Consider the following 24,756-nt stretch of genomic DNA (forward strand, 5'->3'; position numbering starts at 1 on the left):
ACCTCTGTTCCTTATAAAGTAGCCTGTCTGTTAATACCAACAGAAAACTATGACAGTGCTCATTTTAAAAAGAATCGACAGGTGCATGAATGCTCTCGGCAGCCTTAGACAAAATATGTAGAAGACAGAAACAGTTCCAATATCCATAAAGAATTAAATGAATAGGGGCCCTTGCTCTGGCACAGCAGGTAAAGCCATAGCCTGCATTGCCAGCATCCCATGTGGGTACCAGTTCAAATCCTGGCTGCTTCACTTCTGATCCGGCTCTCTGCTATGGCATAGGAAAGCAGTGGCAGATTACCTAAGTCCTTGGGCCCCAGCACCCAAGTGGGAGACCAGAAGAAGCTCCTGGCTCCTGGCTTCAGAACGGCATGGCCACCTGGGGAGTGAACCTATCTCCGTAACTCTTTCAAATAAATAAAATAATTCTTTTCTAAAAATGGCTAAAATAATGAGTTTATTGTTTCTACATATATTTTTGCTACAATAGAATTCTGAATAAATCATGTATTATATTCAAGAAATACAAATTTTGAAGCATTAAGCTACATGAAGGAAGCTTAGTGACAAAAACACATATGATTCTGTTTTTGTAATTATCTAGGATACACAAAGTAATAGGAACAAATAGTAAATTTTTAGCTTTCTGGAGCCCCTCAATCAGAGTGGGAATGACTACTGATGTTTACTGGGTTTCTTCCTTAGTACTGATTCGATGAAATTAAATTATGATAGTGGTTGCATAATCATATGAACATATTAAAAATATAATCTGTATATTGCTTTAAGTAGTATACACACTTTAATGATTATTGATTCTCCCAACCCATGAACAAGGAGTATCTTTCCATTTTTTGTGTGTCCTTGATAATTTCTTTCATCAATGTTTACTAATTTCATTGTAGACACCTTGTACTTCTTTGGTTAAATTTATTCCTAAATACTTGATTTTTTTGTTGCTATTGTGAATGGGATTTCTTTATTGATTTCTCTTTCTGTGAGTTCATCACTAACATATACAAAAGCTACTTTTTTGTATGTTTATTTTGTAATCTATAAATTTACTGAATTGGTGGAGGTTGAAGTCAACCACTATTGTATTGGAGTGTATCTCTCCTTTTAGGTCTATTAGTATTTGCTGTCTATATCTGTTAGTCTTGTGTTGGGTGCATATGTATTTATGTTTGTTGTATCTTCTTGCTGAATAGAAACTTTTTTCAAAATATAATGTCCTTCTTTATCTTTTTTTATAGTTTTTGAGTTAAAGTCTGTTTTATCTGATAACAGAATAGCTACTCCTGGTCATTTTTGGTTTCCATTTGCCTCATGCGTTATTTTCCAGGCCTACACTTTCAGAATGTGTATATCTTTGTTAAGTGAGTTTCTTATAGACAGCATATAGTGGGGTCATGGATTTTTTTTTTATCCATTCAGCCAACCTGAATCTTTTGTTTGGAGAATTTGATCCATTTACATTCAAGGGTAATATTGATAGATAAGAACTAAGACATGTGATTTTGTTGATTAGATATGATTCTGCCTACTCCAATAGTGAATTTGGTGATTTTTTTAAAGATTTATTTATTTGTTTAAAAGGCAGAGTTACAGAGAGAAAGACACAGAGGCAGAGAGAGAGAGAGAAAGAGAAAGAGATTCCTTCTGCTAGTTCACTCCCCAAATGGCCACAATGGCTGGAGCTGGGCCAATATGAAGCCAGGAGCCAGGAGCTTCTTCCAAGTCCCCCATGTTGGTGTGATCCAGCCAGGACTTGAACCAGCACCCATATGGAATGCCAGCACTCCAGGTGGCAGCTTTACCCGCTATGCCACATTCTGGACCCTATGTTGTATGTTTATGTTTACTTCTAATGCAGTACACTCTTCAGAATTTCTTGTAAGGCTGAGCTAGTGGTGGTGAGTTCTCTATTTTTGCTTATCTGGAAGATACTCTATTTTTCCTTCACTTTTAAAGAATAGCTTCACTGGATATAACATCCTTAATTGGAAGGTTTTTTTCTTTTAAGACCTTCAATATATAATCTTATTCTTTCATGGCCTGTAGGGTTTCCACTGAGAAGTCTGATTTTAATCTAACTGGTTTTCCTTTGTATTAAATTGACCCTTTTCTCTTACTGTCTTTAGGATATTTTCCTTGTCTTTAAGTTTGACAATTTGACTACAATATACCTTGAAGAAGATATTTTTTGGTTGAGTCTGCTTGGGATTCCTTGAGTTTCTTGTGTCTGGATGTCCATATCTCTTTCAAGTCCTGGGCGATTTTCAACTATTATTTCATTCTGCAGGTTCTCAACACCTTTTTCCTTTTCTTCTCATTCAGGAATACCTATAAAACAAATATTTGTTTGCTTAATGGAGCAAATGGACTTTCTTCATTCTTTTTAAATATTTTCTCTTTATTTTTGTCCGATTGGATTATTTCAGAATTCTTGTCCTCAGAGTCAGAAATTCTTTCCTCTATTTGGTTTATTCTGGTAAAGCTCTCAATTATATTTTTTATTTTGCTGATTGAAGATTTCATCTCCAAAATTTCTGTTTGGTTCTTCTTAATGAGTTCTGTCTCCACAGTAACAAATTTACATTCATGTCACTCATTGATTTCCTTATTTCTTTAATCTGTCTATCTGTATTCTCTTATATCTCATTGAGCTTCTATATAATCATTATTTTCAGTTTTATACCTGTCATTCATACATTTTCTTCAGTTCAGGATCTTATTCTGGAGGGTTATTATATTCTTTGAAGGCATCATGTTACCTTTCTTCTTCATGTCTCCCATGCTCCTACACTGACATCTGCATATCTGGTGTAATTGTCTCTTTTATGAGGCAGGTTTTGTTGGAAAAGAATTTATGGTTTAACTGTAATGCAGGGTATCACTTGGCTTATAAGCATTGGCATTGGTTCTAAGTGGTTTCTTTTGTCTTAATCAGTGTCAGTTGTGTCTACAAGAGACACAGTAGTCTATTCTGCTGCATTTCAAAGGAATAGAAGTATGTCTTTGAGATGAATATGGATTTCCTTGGATGTGTATCTTTGGTCCACAGAGAGTTCAGTGTTAGTCTCCTCGTGTTTGTGATAGCCAGGGTCTTCTTGTTCTTGGTGCTGAGTGAGACAAGGATGACTATCCCGTTGTCATACTGTAAAGCATGAGTGATGCTGAGGCTTGTGGCACCACTTGCTGTGGCTCTAGGGCTGTGTGATATGGGTGGACCCTTCCTCAGGTCCTGCTAGGAGAGTCCAACTGGTAATGGTCCTAGGACTAGCAGATATTAACTGAACCCTGCTCTAATTCTACAGAGTGACTACAAGATATACAGGAGATTTTACTCTGGAGGGTAAGAGTCCAGAGAGGTAGAATACAGGTAGCTTCTTCCCTAGGTTCACTGTTTAGATTCCATTGGCATCAAGAAATTTGGAACTAATTGTTACAGTCCTGGTAATGTAGGGTATAGCGAGGTCATTATCCAGATCTTCCAGTGGGAGAAGGTATTTTAATGGGCTGCTTCTGGTGTTAGCCTCCAGAAGCTAAGGTGAATCCCCCTGGCTCATGTAGAGTGTGAGAGCATACATCTGGGACTAATGCCCCAAAGCTTCCAGTTATAAAGTGCAGGGAATCTGTGCTTTGCCGCACATGTTGCCCTGACTCTGGCTCTACTCAGTATCTGGTAGGGATGGAACAACTCTGCAAGAGTCAGGAGGGAAGGAAAGCAATGTGGCTTCACCACTTGCAAGCCCAGCAGTTGCTCAGACCTCAGGCTGAAGTAACAGTCAGTAGGTGACTATGGCATTCCCTCTTAGCTAAAACTGGGAGTGGTGGGGCCAATGGCAATTTGATAAGACAGCAGCTCAGCAGTGTCTCTAGCTTCTCTCCTTTTGTCCCATGGGATCTTCGTTGTATTTTTACTTCTTTGCCAAAAATTTCCATCAGTAAGACCCTGGAAACAAACAGTCCTTCCTTTGTTCTTCTAATATGCCAGAACATATGAAGTTAGTATAGCTATATCCTATTCAGCTATTTTGTATCCCTTCCGAGTTTCAAACGCCTCAAAATGGGATCCTTCTCCTGTTCTGCTAACATTACAGACCAGAAGTACATGATTTTGGAGCTCATGCTTTGAGAGGAAGAGATATGTAAACAAACATTAGGCTTTACCAAAAATATGGCCCTAAAATTTTTTTAGGGTAGAAAGAATTTGTTATATAATAATTCTTAGATAGATCAGCTTGTGTCTACTTGATTCAGTGATTCATATTTCTATCCAAAAATGTAAAGAAAAAATAGTATAAGAAATACTGTAATACTACAGGTGATGTATTTTCTAAACTTACTCCCTCCTAGCTATACTAATGTTCCAGTTTCCACTGTGTTGGATTCTGTACTCTTGGATAAGAATATAATTTTGCTAAAAATTTCTAATGATTGTCTATCTATGGTAAATTAGATATTATATATTCATCAATATATGTTTCTAATGCAGTTTTATTTAGTGGGCATCCTTCCTATATAGCAGTAACCATAACATATTGATGTATCAGTTTATTCGAAGTTTTTCATACCTCTAAGCTCCTTGGTATCCATATCCATTTTTAAAATTTTCCTGGTAAAGCCAAGACACTGTGGCAAAAAATAACCTAAGTGAAAGATCTCTGTGAGTGAGATTCCAGTGGAAAGAACAGGCCATCAAAGAAGGAGCTACCTTTCTCTGAAGGGAGGAACAAACTTCCACTTTGATTATGGCCTTGTCTAAATAAGGTCAGAGTTTGTGAACTCAAGAGGCTTCCATAGCCTTGGCAGCTCATGACAAGAGTCTTGGGTGATTACTGACATCATAAATAAGAGTGTCAATTGTTAAATCAACAACAGGAGTCACTTACTCCCAAAGTAGGATCTCTGTCCTTAATGTGTTGTACTATGCAAATTAATGGTAAAACTACTCTTCAAACAGTACTTTATACTTTGTGTGTCTGTGTGGCTGCAATCTGTTGAGATCTTTACTTAGTATATACTATGTTGATCTTCTGTATATAAAGATAATTAAAAATGAATTTTAATGAAGAATGGAATGGGAGAGGGAGTAGGAGATGGGATGGTTTGTGGGTGGGAGGGAGGTTATTGGGAGAAAACCCGCTATAATCCAAAAGTTGTACTTTTGAAATTTATATTTATTAAATAAAAGTTAAAAATAATAAAGAAATAAAAATTTCCTGGTTTGGGGCTGGCATTGTAGTGTGGCCATTTAAGCTGCTGCCTGCAACACCAGCATGCCATATAGGTACCAGTTCAAATCCCATCTGTGCCATTTCCAATCCTGTTCTCTGCTAATGGCCTGGGAAAAGCAGTAGAAGATGATCCAATTGCGTGGGTCCAGTTGCTTACATGTGGAGACTTGGGAGAAGCTCCTCATACCTAGCTTCAGCATTGGGCAGTCCTGACCTTTGTGGCCATATGGAGAGTGAACCAGTAGATGAAAGACCTCTCCTTTTGTCTCCTCCTCTTTTTCTTTAAGTCTTTCTTTGTTTTTTATTTGTATGTATCTCATAAATACAACATCAGGAACATAGTAATTCTTCCCACCACTCCGTCTCCCACCCACTCCCCTCCTTCCTCTGCCCTCTCCTGTTTGGTCTGAGAAAGAAAAGGAAATAGGAAGGAAAGAAGGAAGAGAGAAAGGAAAGGAAAGGAAAGGGAAGGGAAGGGAAGGGAAGGGAAGGGAAGGGGAGGGGAGGGGAGGGGAGGGGAGGGAAGAAGGAAGGAAGGAAGGAAGGAAGGAAGGAAGGAAGGAAGGAAGGAAGGAAGGAAGGGGTAAAAAAACTAAGAGAACTGTTCCTCAACAAGGGCTGTTCTTTCTTATTGCTTCTCGAAGGTGTTTTTGCTTTTTCTCCCCTTTTCCCTTCCTTCCTCTCCTTTTTGAAACTTAATTGTCTTTAAAGAAGAACCCAAGTATGATACATATTTTGTGAGCTCTTACATATGAATATAACTTATGAGACATAATAATATCCTCCTTTTAATACACTAAAAGGAAGTGATTCTTGAGAACAAGTTCAACTATTAGTCTCATGATACAACTCTTTGTGAACAGATGTCCTGCATGGGATGTTAGTTCACAGCGACTCTTATTGTTTATTTAACAAACAATAATCTTACATATGACATCAGTGATCACCCAAGGCTCTTGACATGAGCTGCCTCGGCTATGGAAGCCTTTTGGATCCAATAGCTTGACAAGGCCCTAAGAAAAGTAGAAGTTCTTTCCTCCTTTCAGAGAAAAGTACCTCTTTCTTTGGTGGCCACTTCTTTCCACTGGTGTCTCATTCACATGGGTCCTTTAATTAGGACGTTTTTTCCCAGAGTGTCTTGGCTTTCCATGCCTAAAACGCTCCCCCTTGGACTTTCCAACCAAACTGGAATTCCTTGAAGGCTGCTTCTGCAGTCAGAGTTCTACTCAAAATGATTGTCATTCTATGAGTCTGCTATATGAACTGCTTCCCATGTTGGAACCTTCACTCCTTTTTAACTCCATCTATTCTTGTTTCCAAACACTTAGTCTTGTTAATATGATCACTTTAACTCTTAATCGTATCTATATGGTCACTCTACCAATTGTTCCTGTGCATTGGGTCTTTGTAACACTTAAGCTGCTATTTTATCAGCCAGATTAAGGGATTTTGTGGTTTTATGACTGGTTGTTAGGTTGTACCCTTAGAAGTATGTCTGTGTGAATGTATGTAGGAATATACTTCTTTATGGTTGCATACTTCATACATTTTACAATTACAACTTTATGATCTTGGTGATTTTTCCACTGTGCACACCCTACACCCCCCTTCCTATTCCCTTTCTTATTCTCACTCTTATTCTCTACTAAGATCTATTTTCAATTAATTTTAGACATATATTATTAACTCTCTGTTAAGTAGACCACTCAATGAATTGTCTGAAAAAGAAAACAATAAGGAAAATATTTTAAAGGGAAAGATAAAGATATAGAATAAGAAGCTGTTCCTCAACAGTCAAGAGAAGGGCTGTTCATAATCATTGCTTCTCAAAGTGTCAGTTTCATTCCTACTTGTTTTTAGGTGTTCCACTAGTTATCACATATCAGGGAGAACATATAGAATTTGTCCCTTTGAAACTGGGTTATTTCACAAGTATGATGTTTTCTAGTTCCATCCATTTTATTGCAAATGACTGGACCTCTTTTTTTTTACTGCTGTTTAATATTCCATAGTGTACATATCCCATAATTTCTTTATCCAGTCTTCAGTTGACAGGCATTTGGTTTGATTCCATGTCATAGCTGTTGTGAATTGAGCTTCGATAAACAGGGAGGTACAGATAGCTAGCTCATTCATATGCTGATTTCATTTCCCTTGGGTAGATTTCCAGGAGTGGGATGGCAGGGTCATGTGGAAGATCTATATTCAAACCTCTGAGGTATCTCCACACTGTCTTGCATAATGGTTTTATCAGTTTACATTCCCACTAACTGTGGATTAGGGTGCCTTTTCCACATAACCTCGCCAGTATTTGTTGTTTTTTATAGGCTTGTCCTGGGAGGCCCACATTGTCGGGGATGATGGGATGACAGCATTCTTCGACAAGAGGCATCGGAGACAAGTTTCAATGAATGTGTTCATTTATTAACAATCAGGCACAAGCTTTTAAAGGGCAGGCAAGGGGGAGTAGCTAATTCAGGGTAGCAACACTAATTCTATAGGACAAAGCAGATACTGGTGCCTCTATGCTTCTCCAATCAGCTTGAAGGTCATGTAGCCTATGTAACCTTCCAGGTGGTCTTTATGGGTCTGGGCCACACCTGGGAGCTGCTTACCTAGTTGACAGTTACAAGGCCCTTCAACAGGAAGTGGGGGAAATGTGCCTGGGGTCCCTGCTGACTGCCAGCAGCCAGGTCACTTGTGGTGGTCCCAATGTGCTGAACTCTTGACCAGGGTTTTTACTGGGGGGCATGGCATACCATGCCCTCTCAACCTCCTGCATGGTCTAGGCAGGCAATCTCCCAGCCAGGCTGTGCCTGGATCACCCACTGTTTAGTGATTTCTGTATGAAAGCCATTCTGACTAGGGTGAGGTGAAACCTCATTGTGGTTTTGATTTGCATTTCTCTGATACCTAGCAATCCTGAGCATTTTTTCATATGTCAGTTGGCCATTTGGGTTTCCTCCTTTGAAAATGTCTCTTTAAGTCCTTTGTCCATTTCTTAACTGGATTGCTTGTTTTGTTGTTGTTGAGTTTCTTGATCTCTTTATATATTCTGGTTATTAAACCTTTATCAGTTGTATAGTTGGTAAATATTTTTCCCATTCTGTCTGTTGTCTCTTCACTTTGCTGATTGTTTCTTTTGCAATACAGAAGCTTTTCAGTTTGATGTAATCCCATTTGTCTATTTTGGCTTTGATTTCCTGTGCCTCTGGGGTCTTTTCCAAGAAATCTTTGTCTATGCCGATGTCTTGTAGGGTTTCTCCAGTGTCCTCTAATAATTTGATGGTGTCGGGTTGTAGATTTAGGTCTTTAGTCCATTTTGAGTAGATTTTGGTGAAAGGTGTCAGGTAAAGGTCTTGCTTCATACTTCTGCATGTGGTGATCCAGTTTTCTCACCACCATTTGTTGAAGAGACTGTCCTTGCTCCAGGGATTGATTTTAGCTCCTAGGTCAAAGATAAATTGGTTGTAGATGCTTGGATTGATTTTGGGTGTTTCTTTTATGTTCCATTGGTCTATCCATCCGTTTTTGTACCAGTACGAGGCTGTTTTGATTATAACTGCCCTGTAGTATGTCTTGAAATCTGGTATTGTAATGCCTCCAGCTCTGTTTTTTATAGTATGAGATTGTTTTAGCTATTTGGGGTCTCCTGTGTTTCCATATGAATTTCAACATCATTTTTTCTCTATATCTGAGAAAGAATATCTTTGGTATTTTGATTGGTATCACATTGAATCTGTAAATTGCTTTCGGTAGTATGGACATTTTGATATTGGTTCTTCCAATCTAAGAACATGGAAGATTTTTCCATTTTTTGGTCTCTTACTCTATTTCAATCTTTAATATTTTGTAATTCTCATCATAGAGATCTTTGACATCCTTGGTTAAATTTGTTCCAAGGTATTTGATTTTTTTGGTAGCTATTGGGAATGGGATTGACCTTAGGAGCTCTTTCCCAGCTGTGGCATTGTCTGCATATACAAAGGCTGTTGATTTTTGTGTGTTGATATTGTATCCTGCTACCTTTCCAAACTCTTCTATGTGTTCTAATAGTCTCTTAGTGGAGTCTTTTGGATCCCCTACATATACAGTCACGTCATCTCCAAATTTGACTTCCTTCCTCCCGATCTGATTTGTACTTCTTTGATTTCTTTTTCTTGTCTAATGGCTCTTGCTAGAACTTTTAAGGCTTTATTGAAAAGCAGTGATGAGAGTGGGCATCTTTGTCTGGTTCCAGATCTCAATGGGAGTGCTTCCAGATTTTCCCTACTCAATAGGATGCTGGCCATGGGTTTGTCATGAATTGCCTTGATTTTGTTAAGAAATGTTCCTTCAGTTTGTTGAAAGTTTTCATCATGAAAAGTTGTTGTATTTTCTCTGCATTTATTGAGATAATCACGTTGTTTTTATTCTTCAGTTTTTTAATATGAAGTATCACGTTGATTTACAAATGTTGAACCATCCCTGCACACCAGGAATAAATCCCATTTAAGTGTTGTACCTGAGCAAGTGCAAACAAAGGAGTACCACACACTGATAAAATTTGATGGTCCTTTATTGCCAGTGGTACAGAGTGGGTTCATGCCCTCAAGAATTCTCATCCTTGAAGCCCAAAGCAACAGAAGTTATAAAAGGAAAAACCACAAAATTGGGAAGGGAATACGTGGTTGTCTTATCAATTTCAATTGTAATCTTGACATTAATCCAGGTATTGGCTTAAATCATATGTAGGACATAAACAAATTACATTTTTATCATTAGCCCAAGTGCAGCCTATCTGCTTCCAAGCTTGAGCGATCATGCTGGGGGTTTCTATGCTTTGCCAAGTGTGATACAGGTTGCCAGGTGTGATGTAGTGGACTGCTATTGCTGAGTGTTTTAGATCATAGTTTCAGACCAGAGTTTCATGGTGGGGAGGGGGAGAATGGATGGTGCTTTCTCATGATAGAGTCTCAGGAGCTCAGTGTTGTTGGATTCTATTGGCTAGTATTTTGTTGAGGATTTTTGCATCTATGTTCATCAGAGAGATTGGTCTGTAGTTCTCTCTCTCTGTTACATCTTTTTCAGGTTGAGAATTAAGGTGATGCTGGCTTCATAGAAAGAATTTGGGACGATTCCCTCTGTTTCAATTTTTTTTTAATAGATTGAGAAGAACTGGTGCTAGTTCTTCTTTAAAATGTTTGGTAGAATTCAACTGTGAAGCCATCTGGTCCTGGGCTTTTCTTTCTTGTTAGGGTCTTTATTACTAATTCAATTTCCAACTTGGTAATGGATCTATTTTGGTTTTTCTTGTCTTCATAGCTCAATTTGTGTAGACCATGTGTGTCCAGGAATCCCTCCATCTAGGTTTCCTGTTTCGTAGGCATACAGGTCTTTGTAGTAATTTCTGATGGAGACCCAGATGAAGCTCCTGGCTCCTGGTTTTGGCTTGGTTCAGCCCTGGCTGTTCCGGCCACCTGAGGAATAAACCAATGAATAGAAGATATTTCTCTCTCTCTCTCTTCCTCTCTCTCTCTCTCTCTCTCTCTCTCTCTCTCTCTTTCTCTCTTTGTTCCATCTTTCCCTCTCTTCCTTCCTCCCTCTTTTTCTGTAACTCTGACTTTCAAATAAATCTTAAAAAAAAAAAAAAAGTCATCATTAGGGACAGTCCCTCATCCCATACCAGAGTGCCTACTTTGTATCACAGTAACTCTGTTTCCCATCTAGTTTCCTGCTAATGCACGTGGGAGGAGTCAACAAATGCTGGCCCACTCATATGGAATAGCTTCCACATGAGTTTCAGGCTTCTGAGTGACCCTGATCCAACCATGACTGCTGCAAACATTTGGGGAGCTATATAATGAATGAAAGATACTTCTCTCTCTCCCTCTCTCTCTCTTTCTCTCTCTCTCTCTCTCTCTCTCTCTCTCTCTGGCTCTTTCTGTGTCTCTGCCTTTCAAATAAAATGAAGGTAAACAAATAAATGTTTCAAATCTAACTACCCAGAATTAACATAAGTCATAAAAGATTCTAACATTTTTCTTTCCTATTATATGGATAGAAGAATGAATAGATGTTTAAATGAATAAAAGGCATAACTATGAACAAAATTCTGATAACTCTCTAAAGATATTACATAATAGTATTTTATTTGCAATTAAACAAAAAAACTGAGTAAAAGAATATATAAACTTTAAAATAACTATTTTTTATTATAAGAGACATGTGAGAAACAAAGATTCCCTCAAAGGTACAAAAAAAAAGTAGTAGCCAACAATAGGTTATAGACATGTTTATTTTTTAAATGTTTGGCAAAATTGATTGAATACTATGAAAGATAAGGATATAGCACTAGTATATTTCTTTCCATGTATCATCTTCTTGCCTTTAGATTTCTGTTCATTTTTTGGTTATCAGGGTAAAAGTAATAGAATAGTGTCCAGGACTGAAACTAGAGCTTGCTTCAAAGCAGTTGTAGACATGCTACATAGAAAATCAGCCCAGAGTATACCGGATCTGGAGCTTGCACTGAGCAAAATCAGAGGAAGCAAGAAACCAGAGAAAATATGTAACCCTCTTTGGAATACTGTGATGTTCCCTCTGAAATTTTGTTAAATGTCTGGTATGTAGTACTGAAATCTTTATTTTTAGATAATGATTTAGCACAAAATTTTGGAGGAGGGGATCAACAAATTTGAGATTAGTTACACAAATCAGTGTCCATTTGTTCCTGGAGCCTTCATCTTGATCATCTCTTGCTACATCTGTTTCTTATAGCAGCTGTTAAAAAGATGAAAAAAATAAGGAGTCTCATTCAGTTTGCATCTCTCTGGATATGGAGGTGTTAATGATATTTATAGCATTTTGATAATGCATCTTTGTGACCAGTATTAGAACTTCACAAGGCTGTACTTTGCTTCTGAAAGATCTTTTGTTTCTGTACTCAGTCACACAAATTCTGAAATTCATGACATGAAACTACAGTGTTTTTCTTCATTGATTATTGCTGATGGAAATTTACTTACTAATAAATATGTGAAAACACATGGAAATGATACACTGTGAGTGTGAATTTGCTGGAATACTAGACAATAGAATCAACCCTGTTTAGACACTAAGTGTTGGAATAATTAGATATAGCACATAAAACAACTATGCTTACTTATAGTGGTTTTTTTTATTGTTAAAGATTTATTTATTTATTTGAAAGTCAGAGTTACACAGAGAGAGAAGGACAGGCAGAGAGAGAGAGGTCTTCCATCCAATGGTTCACTCCCCTATTGGCCACGATGGCCGGAGCTGCGCCGATCCAAAGCCAGGAGCCAGGAGCTTCTTCCGAGTCTCCCACATGGGTGCAGGGGCTCAAGGACTTGGGCCATCTTCTACTGCTTTCCCAGGCCATAGCAGAGAGCTGGATCGGAAGTGGAGCAGCCAGAACTTGAACCAGCACCCATAGTGATGCCAGCACTGCAGGCAGCGGCTTTACCCATTACGCCACAGTGCTGGCCTCTCTAAGGTCTTAAAATCTCAAATTGTCATGGCTCCGTGGATGCCAGTTGTGCAAAATTTGCAACAATCTTGCTTATCCACTTCATAGACATTTGAGTGATGCTGTTCTGGTACAGCGCCTCCAGGGCCCTGTTGCAGTCTTTGGTCATGGCTTTCTTGTCTGTGTTGCAAAAGCGTTCCATGGCAGACATATTGCACTGGGTGCTCTGTTTTGGAATGTCCAGCTTGGAGATAAAGGTCAGGCAGCTGCGGTCATCATAGTTAAAGAACACTGGGCAGCAGTCATGGCCAGCAGCTACAGTGCTATTATCTGAGACAAAGTTCACACTGAGGAGTGGCAGGAACTTGGTTTTCAGAGTGGAGACCTGCACGCTTTTTGATGCATCCACAATGGATACAGTGCTATGACTGGCCCAAGCCAGGAGATTTCCACTGGCAGAGAAACTGACCCTGTGGACCTAGCCACCAATAGCACTGTCACCAGACTATGACAGCAGCTGACCAAAAGGCATCTTGCTGCTCCAGGGAATACTGGCTGGCTTTTCATCCATTTCTTTAATGTAGGCAGAAAACACTCAGCATTTGAAGTTACAGGTTCTTGCTGCCAGCAAAACACTGTTTAGATGCCGGTCCAAGCTGAGGACTGTGGAGTGTTTTGGCTTTTTGATGTGTTTGCTTACATACCATTCATTTTCAGACTCAAGTAACAAACAGAAATGAATTGTGCTCCACTTCCCACAGCAAATTTGTTCTCCAGGGAGGACTGCATCACAAAAGTTAACACACAGTTAATCCTCAGGATCACTAGGGTTGGCTTTCAGATTCCAACTTTCTGACTCCACACATAGGCTGCAAGTGAGGATGTGGTTGCTCTTGGGAGTCCAGTAAATACCTGTGATGTGTCCATTGTGCTCCTTGACTTCATGAGCTTTCACCTGTTGGCTCCTGTTCTTGTAGATATGCAAGTTATGACTACTGGGGCTAAGGCAATCTGAGTACAATCCCTGTTCCAGCCATGACAGGTTATTGGCTCTAGTAAAAACTGATGCAGAGACATTATTCTTAGTGTTTTCAAAGGATAGAAGGCTGGGATTTGGAGGTGTGGAAGGAAACCATGCTTTTTATGTGTCAGAAATAATTAAATATTTACAAGGATGAGTGTTTGATGTTTCCTACTTTTTAAATAGAAGCACAAAAATTTGGGCCAGCGCCGCGGCTCACTAGGCTAATCCTCCGCCTTGCGGCGCCGGCACACCAGGTTCTAGTCCCGGTCGCGGCGCCAGATTCTGTCCCGGTTGCCCCTCTTCCAGGCCAGCTCTCTGCTGTGGCCAGGGAGTGCAGTGGAGGATGGCCCAAGTGCTTGCGCCCTGCACCCCATGGGAGACCAAGAGAAGTACTTGGCTCCTGCCATCGGATCAGCATGGTGTGCCGGCCGCGGCGGCCATTGGAGGGTGAACCAACAGCAAAAGGAAGACCTTTCTCTCTGTCTCTCTCTCTCACTGTCCACTCTGCCAGTCAAAAAATAAAAAAATAAATAAAATAAAAAAATAAAAAAAAGAAGCACAAATTTTAAATTTTAACTTTGGTTTATGAAATCATCTCATAAGCGCTTTTATTAATAATAGTCACCAATATTTTTTTACTTTCTTCAGAAAAAAATTATAACATGTATAGAAGTTCTTCAATTAGGTTGTCAGTAGTCTACAACTTAATCTTTAAGTTTAAACAAAACAATTTGTTGCGATTAATTAATGATGACAGGGAGCTATCCCCTTCATTTCGGCTTTGGGATACACATTCCTATGATATTAAGATAATACAAAAATATGTCAGGATAGGAAGTAATCATTTTTGGATGTTGGATTCATCCTTCAAAATAATTATCCTGCATTTTGTATCATTGATGAATTCTGAGCACTGAGGACATTATACTTATAGCTGTGTATCAATCTGCTGATTATATTTCACATATAATTAAAAACAACTAAAAGATTTGAGTATATTTTTGAATTTTGACTCAATTGTAAAAAGGTAATAACATACTATAATGCCAAAGGAAGTATATAATTGTAATTTAATGAACAACTAATAGCTCTTTTTAATAAATAACTAAATATATGGTAGATTAATATATTTATCAATAGATAGAAAGAGGCAACAAGACATAGATCCTAGTTCCACTTCCCTACCAACTATTTCTGTAATTTTGAGTAAATGTTTTTGACTGCTTGTGCTTCAGTTGTCTCATCCATAAACCAACGAGGCAAATCCACTAACGTCTCTACCAGCTCTACCATTTTATGGTATATAACTCTAATCTCTTTAGCATCATAATATTGGTAAGGAAATAGTGGAACTTTGAGTACTCAGGAAGAACCCATGAAAAACCCAACAAAACACCAAATTTTTGATTTCCATGAATCTACTAATGAAAAAATGAATGACACTAGTCCCTCACTTATAAAACTAAAGCATGAACAATTAGCTGATAGGGTTACAGTTATTAAATAATAAAATCATATAATCGACACATAGATGATCACTTTTTTATTTCAGAGCAGTTTGAAATTTACAAAACAAAAATTGTGAAGTAGTAGTACAAAGATTTCCCATGTGCCCCACACCAAGCTTTCCCTACATTTTTGTTATACTCCTATTCCTCCTAACTCTGTGGCCTCTAGTAATTAATATTCTGTGTTCTGGTTGGGGCATTTTGTTTTGTTTTTAGCTCCTAAGTATGAGGGAGAACATGGGATATTTGTCTTTCTGTGTCTTCCTTCTTTTCACTCAACATCATGTGTTTCAATTCTATCCATTTTGCTCCAAGTGACAAGATTTCCTTCTTTCTTATGGTTGAATAGTATTTCCATATATGTACCACATTTTCCGATGATGGACACCATGTTTGAATCCATATTTTGGATATTGTAAATAGTGATGTGATAAACATGATGTTAGTTATCTCTTTGATACAATGATTTAATGTCTTTTGGATATATACCTAGCAGTGGGAATGCTGGAGCAAATGGCAGATCTATTGGTGGTAAATTTTTTAACATGAATATATTTTTCAATGGCTGAAAAGTACTTCAAATATGCCTTATAAATAAATAATAATTAATTTTAAAACTATTCTTAGTATTTCTTGTGCTTCATTTATTTTCAAGAATTTGATGTTTATATACTCATTTTCTATAATTAACAAAATAAATACCTCAACTGCAGAGCTTTGTGATCAAGAATGAAACTGTTAAATGAATTATGCTTCAAAATTATGTCAGTTGTTGAAAAGAATCTGTTTCCTCACTATATATGACATGTTCAAGGACTTAGATATTTTGAGCAGGCAGACAAGTCTTATATGACAATACTATTGTTTTCTTTTCAGGAAACCCTGATAGATTGGTGTGATGAAAAGGAGCTTAATTTAATATTAACAACTGGAGGAACAGGGTTCGCACCACGAGATGTCACCCCAGAGGTAAGATGGTACATGTCTTTCTCATATTCAAGGAGTAGACTAATAATGATTTTTGAATCCTCTTTACTATTTTTATATTATTTTTATGATTTTGCTAGGCAGAACAAATGACTTGTGGTTCTAAGAATATAAAAATATGGATGTCGAAGAGTAATTATGAAAAAACTTATTTCTGGACTTTTTCCTTTGGACTTAAACTAGAATGATACATTATAAGGAAGATTGAACTAGTCCAGAAGGTAATTCTTCATTTGCTTGGTGGTCTACAATGTCAGGTAAATGTAAGACACATTGCCAAAAAAAGTGATAGCAGAATTTTTTAACATGGCATCTAGTCTGATGTTCTTTGTCAAAATAATTCAAAACTGTATCCTCTCCCTAAGTTGCCCTTGTCATTTTTCTCAATGTAGTTGGATATTGCAATAGAATATTTATACCAAATGCACAGTACTCTTGGTGAATTCTAAATGTGAACTACATTTAAATGAAAAATTAAATTAAAAAAAACAAAATTAATATCTAGGCTTCATGCCACAAGAATCACCGTCAAACTTGACACAGAAATAAAAATTATGGTAGGAATGAAGAGTAAGTAGTATTCATTAATAACTGGGAGCAGTGTCTTTATTTTCTCTTTTAAGGAATCTGTAAATTTCAGGTGCCACTTAAGAGGCATGGAAACTTAAATTACCACTTGTGATAGTTTCCTTTACCCCCCCCCCCAATGTGTTTCTTGACTTAGTTTCAACTTAACGTTAATTGTATGCTTCTATTCTCAAATTAGCACGTTGTGTCTACTATCTTACCAGTAGCAAGATACTTAATGCTCTGCATCTGCTATATAATTACTGTCTTTTTTTATGCTAGTATTGTGGTTTTCACACTAGCATGCATCAGAATCAACCAAATTGCTAAACGCTAACCCTAGGATATCTGATTCAATAAATCTGTAGTGAGAATTTCTGTTTCCAGTGGGGTCCCAGTTGACACAGATATTGCAAATTCCATAGGCTGTACTTTTAAACTTTGGGAACCACTACTGTAGTATATGAAAATACATTTTTAAACTAGTTTAAATATTTTCTATCCTGTGCAAAAAAAAAACATGGTACCTAAGTTTTATATATTGTTATAATTCGGTTTACAAAGAAAATAGTTTTGCTTTTAAAGCAATTGGAAGAGTTTTATCCAGAGTTTCATTAACCTCAACTGCATAAGTAAGCTCATTAATGCACAATTTATTTGGCTTCTAAGTCCTAACAGGAAATGGTCCTTTGGACAATTTTAAATTTCTTTGCTAGTATGAGACAAACTAAAAAATAATTTGAGAGGGAAGCTATCTCCTGCAAAGGTGTGTTTGTGCTTTGTTTTGTTGATAATTGACTATGTATGTGAAGACATTGATTTCTTGAGTCTAAGTGTTGTGTTAAGTGTTTGAAGTAAATGACTTTCAGTTTTTATATCCCTATGTTTTGTATAATGGTTGAAGTTTCATATTACTACTAATTTTCTACTATAAAAATGGAGAAATTTTACCATAGATTACTTTCACAATAAGTAATAACATTATTTTTAATTACAAGGAATAATTCATATCATGTTATTTTAGTTAATACCAAAATGCTAGATTGAAAATCCAAACATTTTAATTCTGGCTCTGTGCTTACTGATAAGGTGACCATAGAATGTAATTATTTTTAGCTACACATCTAATACCATGTGTGAGCCTTTTTTTTTTTTTCCCCACACCAGTCAGTTCTCTAACTCTCCAGATATCAAATGTCCCTCATTCCGTTTCAATTCAATTCTGACACTACCCACCTGGAATTAGAATCAGTTCCTACAGGTTTAAAGGCAGAAACCCACAAGACTACCTTTACTTCAGATTCTAGTCACAAGTACCCTGGAAATCCATATTTCTGTCCTTCTTGGCTACAAAGTCTGTGATTTCCACAATCTCCTCCCTTTCAGATTTGGTAAGTTGCTAGAATGGCTAACACCACTCTGGAAAATACCTTCTTCACTATTACTGATGTATTATACAGGGTAAAACTCAGGAGCAGCAGGTGGAAGTGATGCGTATGGCAAAGTATGGGGAAGAGGTTGAGCAGAAGTTCTGTGCCCTCCCCAATGATGAAACTCTTCTAGCACCTCATTGTTCACAAATCCAGGAGCTGTAAGAATGGCATTGTTCAAGAGCTTTGGTAGAGCTCAGTCTCCCACACTACCCTCAGTGAGTGTGGCTAAAGCTGATGTTTGTGGTGAGCAGGATCATCCTGAAGCCTCAGGTTAAGTCACTGGCAGAAACTCATGTATGTTCTAAGGAGATTTATTATGAGTAACAAAGACATTCAGATTAATCAGGAAATTCCATGTGTTTGATGAATCTGGATCAGGAATGAAGAACAAAAAAATACACATTTTTGTGCTATACCACAATAGACTAATCATTTAAGCACTCTGTGTTTAGTTCCCTATAATCTGAGGAAAATGAAAGTGCCTACTGACCAGGGTGGCAATGGGTAATCAATAAGAGCTAACTATTCTTGACATTTTATAGAAGAATTAACTTACAAGGCTTAAATATTTTTATTATTCATGTAATTAACAAATAATCTATGAAATCTTCACTGTTTTCTTAAATCATTTGTTCATTTTGATGTAGTTAGCTTCATTTTTTATTTTTTCCCATCTTCATATATATCAGAAATTTTCAAATTATGCTATTTTAGTATCTTTATTTTTCTTTCCTTTTGGGGGCATGGGTGCTACTTTTTGAGAAAAGCTTATCTCCATGGTCTTGTATGTTTCATGATATCAGAAATCAAGCAGTCCTTTATTTTTAAATAAACTTTTCAGTTACTTGAAAACTATAAGGTGTTCCTGTATTCAAATATGGCTATAACAGCTGTGAATAAAGTTGTACTAGGATTTTTTAAGGGAGTTAAAAGTATTCCTAAATGTGTCTTCTCTAGTGTCTACTTTTGAAAATAAGCAATTTATCTGATTGTTAATAATATAATTTTTAATAGGTTTACCTCATGTCATATATACAAATATTCATACATTTGATTTAGATAGATATGGCAAAAATCTGTGTAACTGTTAAACCTTTAAAAAATAAACTTTAAAGTAATATAAGGCCACCAAAATATTTCTACTAATTTTGCATTTTCCTTATATTGTTAATTAGTTGCTATTTTTATAAGATCTAAAAGCAAATACTGGCATGTTGAATAAGAATTTACAAATATAATTCTGGATCAGAATTATATAGTTATTTGTCTTTATTGTCTTTATTGATTGTTGTGCCTAACATTACCAGTATTCAATTTAGAATTAGAGATATTTTTAAATAGGATCATAATTTTTGATAGAAAACATAATTATTAATTTGATCAAGATAGACTAATGTAAAACTTCTCCTTTAAGTTGGTAATATGCAAAATTTACATTTAGTATTGGTCAATAATTGGGTTGATCGACTAACATAAAGGATATTTGTTTATGGAATGTTTTGTTAGAGAAAAATGAGGGACATGATAAAAATGAAATAAATGAAGCAATTTAAATTATTGTCAATGGATATGAACTCTGAAAAAAAGTAAAAAGTTTGACTAGTTTAAATTTTCCAAGGAGAATGAAATAGCAAATTTATTGAGGGTTATCATTTTGTACATATTTTATAGAAATAAAACTAATAGAATTGATTTTCCAAAATTAGGAGTTTCTTTCTATTTTTAGGCCTTCTGTCATAGAATATGGTTCATCTGATAGTTATAGTACTACTAGCCTTCTCCCTGCCACTAAAATGAGCTGCCATCAAAGCTTATATATAACAGCATAATATTCCATGTTCTTAGTTTTATTTTGATATGGAAAGCTTTATTTTTTGACACTACCTTTCATTTTCACGATCAGGTGAAGGTTGAGTAATTTGTTGTCATTGGTGAAATGCTAGTAATTATGCATTATTCTAGAATAGACTAAAAGATTGAGACATTTATAAAAGAGTATCTGTAATTATAAAAAAGTAATTATATGTTATAGTAAATTAGAAACTATAAAACTAATATTTATAAGGTAAGACATAATTTTCAGCACTTTTGGAATACTAGGCCATACCAGAATTCAGGATTATATACTAATGTATTATTTTAATCATAAATTAAAGAGTTAAATATAACCCAGAATACTTGTGTCCAATCCATCCACTCATTCATTCATCAAGCTTTTTATTTTTCATTCTTAATATGTATGCAACATCATGCTGGGTTCCAGAGTTCAAGAACTGATAATACACAGTCCATATACCCAGAAGCCCCTAAGCTGTCACAGAGTTGATAAAGTAGCCCACAGGCCAAATCTAGCCTTTCACCTGTTCTCCATGGCCTGTAAGTGAATAATATATTTTACATATTTAAATGAATGAGAAAAAAGCAGAAAGAGAATAATACTGTGACATGTGAGAATTATTTGAAATTTAAATTTTAAATGTCCGTAAATGAAGGTTTACTAGAACACAGATATATTTCTTCATTTATGCATTATCTGTGCTTATAGCAGCAGAATTGAATAGTTTCAAAAAACTGTATTTCCTGTAAAGCCTGAAATATTTTCCATCTGACTCTTTGCTGAAAAGTTTAGTAATCTCTAGTCTGTTGGATGGCAAAAAGTCATCCTTACTCATTTTTTAAATTTTCTGCATTGATTTTAAATGTTTTACTTTTAGATGACAGAAAAAGAAACTGTATACTAGTACGTTGAAGTGTAGCACACCATTATCATAATATAGTGTAACACAAATAAAATATACCTTATTACATATAATATGTAAAATTTTGAACTTTTAAAAATGAATAAATGAATTTATTATACAGTAAGTAATATCTCTTAAAAAGTTTTTAAACAAGTGTTCTTCACAAAGCCTCCTAACAAAAATGTGTTGGTGTAATTCATCATTACTAAATTACTAAATAATGATGTAATTTGTCATTACTAAAGTACTAAATAAATATGATGTAATTTGTCATTACTAAATAATTATGCAAAGAAGGAACAGCAAAAATTTTAGGAAACTATAAGTCTGATATAAGGAATACTCACTCAAAAGGATGATTATATCCAACTTATTAGGAAAATAAAGAGAAATCTGACAATATAACCAGTGCTGGAAAGGGAAAAATGTATGTAAAACCTTGTATAAGGAAAACCTGAATTTCTGAGAAAAGACTATGAGTTCCAGAAGATATATACAGTTCATTAGTGTACATTAGGTTTCTTTGGAGCAGATTACTCTCTAAACTTTTATTTAAAACACTTAGATTATTTGTAATTTTATATGAAAATGTTAATTTTCTTATGTAAAAAGAAGAAAGTGATTTGTTTTACATTCAAGTTGTTAAAATTCATATATTTCATAATTTAACATGCATATGTACTTAGTGTTTTTTGTAGTCATTCATCATTTTTTTCTATTACAATGCTTGAAAACCAGTAATACTGTGTAAGTACCAGAAAGAAGACAAAATAGACCTGAACTGCCAACTGCCTATTAGAATTTATATTTACTAACCTCACCTGATACTTAAAATATTTAAAACTAGTTTGAATAAAATATACCATTTTATATTATCATATTTGATGGTTATTTGATGTAGTTTTAAGGAATTTTTTATGAAATAGTCCTGAACATGGGAATTATGTTCCCATGTATTATCTTTTGTAAACATATTGGGATACAGTGTGGTATATTGGAAAAATACTTCCATAATGTCATACCTAAATATGAATAGCAGTTCTACCAATTATTAACTATAAAATGTAAGGCAAGTTCATCTATTTCAACTCGGTTTTCTTATTTCATCTGTTATAATAGTTAATGCCTACCTCTTAAAGTTATTGATTTTAATATTTGTGATAAAAGCAAACTAATAAAAAACTAACACGTATATAGCCCTTCTTATGTGTCTGGAACTGTTTTATACACATTAACTTATATAGTCTTAACACATTATTGTCATGTCTACTTTAAAGGTAGAGAAACAAGGACAGATTAATTATTTGACTTCCCCAAGATTATCTAAACTCGGGCAGGAATGCATATAAAAGAATCTAACATGTCTATCATCTTTGTAAACTCTAAGTAAGTGTTCATTTTTATCTTAGTTTCTTCTTCCTCATTTAATCAGTAATAGTACCTACTACCTTTAATAAGACACGGTAGTCCCAAATCCTTCTGCTACTAGTCATTGTACTTCTGGTAGCTATTGTCAATTATAAATATACCTGGTAGATATGTTAAAAAAATAAATGTGTAAGTCAATATTTCCCCACTACTACTTTACATCATGAGACAAAGAAACAGTAATAAGAATTTCTGTAGTCTATATGATGTGAAAAAAATGGATTATTAGTGTATGTGGCTTAAGTAGTTCTTTCAGCCTACCTCTAAAAGCTTCTGGATACAAAGTTAATTAGGAACATAATCATCGCAATTATGTAAGTCAGTTATATTTCATATTCTAATTCCTTTTTCACCAAAAATTCTTGGAATTTGGCTTGTAACAACTTATATTTGTGATGGGATAACTTTTTAGTAATAGCTCACTTTATGTCTGAGACTTACTATTATTGCATTGTCCATTGAAAAGCAGTCTGTGTTTCCGAGCATAGGCACTCTTGGCCCTTCCAGTGTACTATCAACATTCATGATCTTTGTTTAGTTTAACAAATATATACATGAAGCACCTTGGGTTTCATTGAGCTCAGTACTCATGTTTATATACTCCTAAAATAGTCACACGACAAACCTGGGCTGTATAAACCTATTACCTGAAATGTTCAGCCAAAATGTTTCTTTAAAGGTGAAGATTAAGAAAGACTTGGGTAATCAGTGATATTTTTTAAAAAGATCTTTTTATTTGAAAGAGTTACAGAGAGAGAGGATAAAACAGAGAGAAAGAAAAAAAAATCTTCCATCCCCTATTTCCCTCCCTAATTGACCACACTGGCCAGCACTCTGCCTGACCAAAACCAAGAGCTTCATCTGGGTTTCCCACGTGGGTGCAGGGGCGCAAACACTTGGGACTTCTAGCACTGCTTTTCTCAGGCCATTAGCAGAGAGCTGAATCAGAAGAGGAGCAGCAGGGACAGGAGCTGGTGCCCTTATGGGATGCCAATGCCAAAAGGAGAGAGCTATGTTATTTTGTTTCTTCCTTGGAATAGCTAGAGTGTTCCCATATAATAAAATAAAAAGTAATAATTGTCATTATTTCAGAGGTTCTTTGGAAATTAGGACTCATGGTAGTCCACTATCAGCCAGTACAGATGATAAATTGATGCCATTGGGACCCCTTAAAATACACCCTTTTTAGAATCCACATTTATTCAAATATACATCAACACATTCCCAGCAGGAATAACTTCATTCCCTTTTTTTTTTTTTTTTTTTTTTTTTTTTTTGAAAGACAGTTACAGAGAGAGGTAGAGACAGAGAGAGAGGTCTTCCATCCTCTGGTTCACTCCCCAGGTGGCCGCAATGGCCGGAGCTGCGCCAATCCGGAGCCAGGAGCTTCTTCCAGTTCTCCCACACGGGTGCAGGGACCCAAGGCCTTGGGCCATCTTCTGCTGCTATCCCAGGCCATAGCAGGAAGCTGGATCAGAAGAGGAGAGCCAGGACTAGAACCGGCCCATAAGGGATGCTGGTGCTTCAGACCAGGGCTTTAACCTGCTGCGCCAAAGCACTAACCCCAGGAATAACTTCATTCTTTGTAGAGATTGTTTTTATGCCTATTTTTAAAGAGTCCAGATGTAATCTTCAAACCCACTGACTACACAATTATTTATGTATAAAATTTGAACTGCTAAGAGTCAACAAGCTCCAACTTGGTTGATTTATTGTTTGGAAACCTTTACAATCACTACTTCTCTCATAATCAAAACAAGGAATATTTTGTGCTGTCTCCACTTGGCTTACCATTTTATATAAATTATAAACTTTGTAATAACAAAGAAATTATGGTACCTTAGAATTTGAGAACAAAGACCATAAGTTCAAAGTCCTAACAAACATTTTTTCTTAATTCCAGCTTTTACCAAAACTTCTCAATCATTTTTCCTCTATCTGAGAGTTCAGTAGAGTCTAAAATAGGATTATCCCTAGGGTAACTTATTCCGCCGATCAAATTATTTGAGTCAGTTAATTAAATATATCAAACAGGAACTGGCATTGTGGCACAGTTGATTAAGCTACTGCCTATATAAGCACAAATTTGAGTTCTGGATGCTCCACTTCCCATCTGACTCCCTGATAATGTGCCTCAGAAAGCAGTGGAGAATGGCCCAAGTGCTTGGGCTTGGGCTCCTGCCACGAATGTGGGAGATCAAGATGGAGTTCCAGGCTTCATCCTGGACCAGCCCAGGCTGTTGTGGCCATTCAATGGCCATTTGGTGAGTGAAACAATGGATGCAATTTCACTCTCTCTCCCTCCCTCCCTCCCTCTTCCCTCCTGTTTCTCTCTCGCCCTCTCTTTTTCTCCCTTG

General features: G+C 36.2%; 1 protein-coding gene and 1 pseudogene across 21 annotated transcripts in view; one reads left to right on the forward strand and one right to left on the reverse strand.

The window, feature by feature from the left end:
• Window positions 1-24,756, forward strand: part of GPHN (gephyrin) — a 566,685-nt gene that overhangs the window by 255,552 nt on the left and 286,377 nt on the right. For all 21 annotated transcript variants that reach the window (XM_070065103.1, XM_070065105.1, XM_070065109.1 and 18 more), the window contains one exon: window positions 16,120-16,212. In XM_070065103.1, coding sequence (XP_069921204.1) covers window positions 16,120-16,212 — 93 coding nt within the window. The remainder of the gene's footprint in view (window positions 1-16,119; window positions 16,213-24,756) is intronic.
• LOC103351653 (actin-related protein 2/3 complex subunit 1A pseudogene) lies at window positions 12,750-13,748 on the reverse strand (annotated as a pseudogene).

Source organism: Oryctolagus cuniculus, chromosome 20, assembly GCF_964237555.1.
Source record: "Oryctolagus cuniculus chromosome 20, mOryCun1.1, whole genome shotgun sequence".
NCBI classification, from domain to species: Eukaryota; Metazoa; Chordata; class Mammalia; order Lagomorpha; family Leporidae; genus Oryctolagus; species Oryctolagus cuniculus.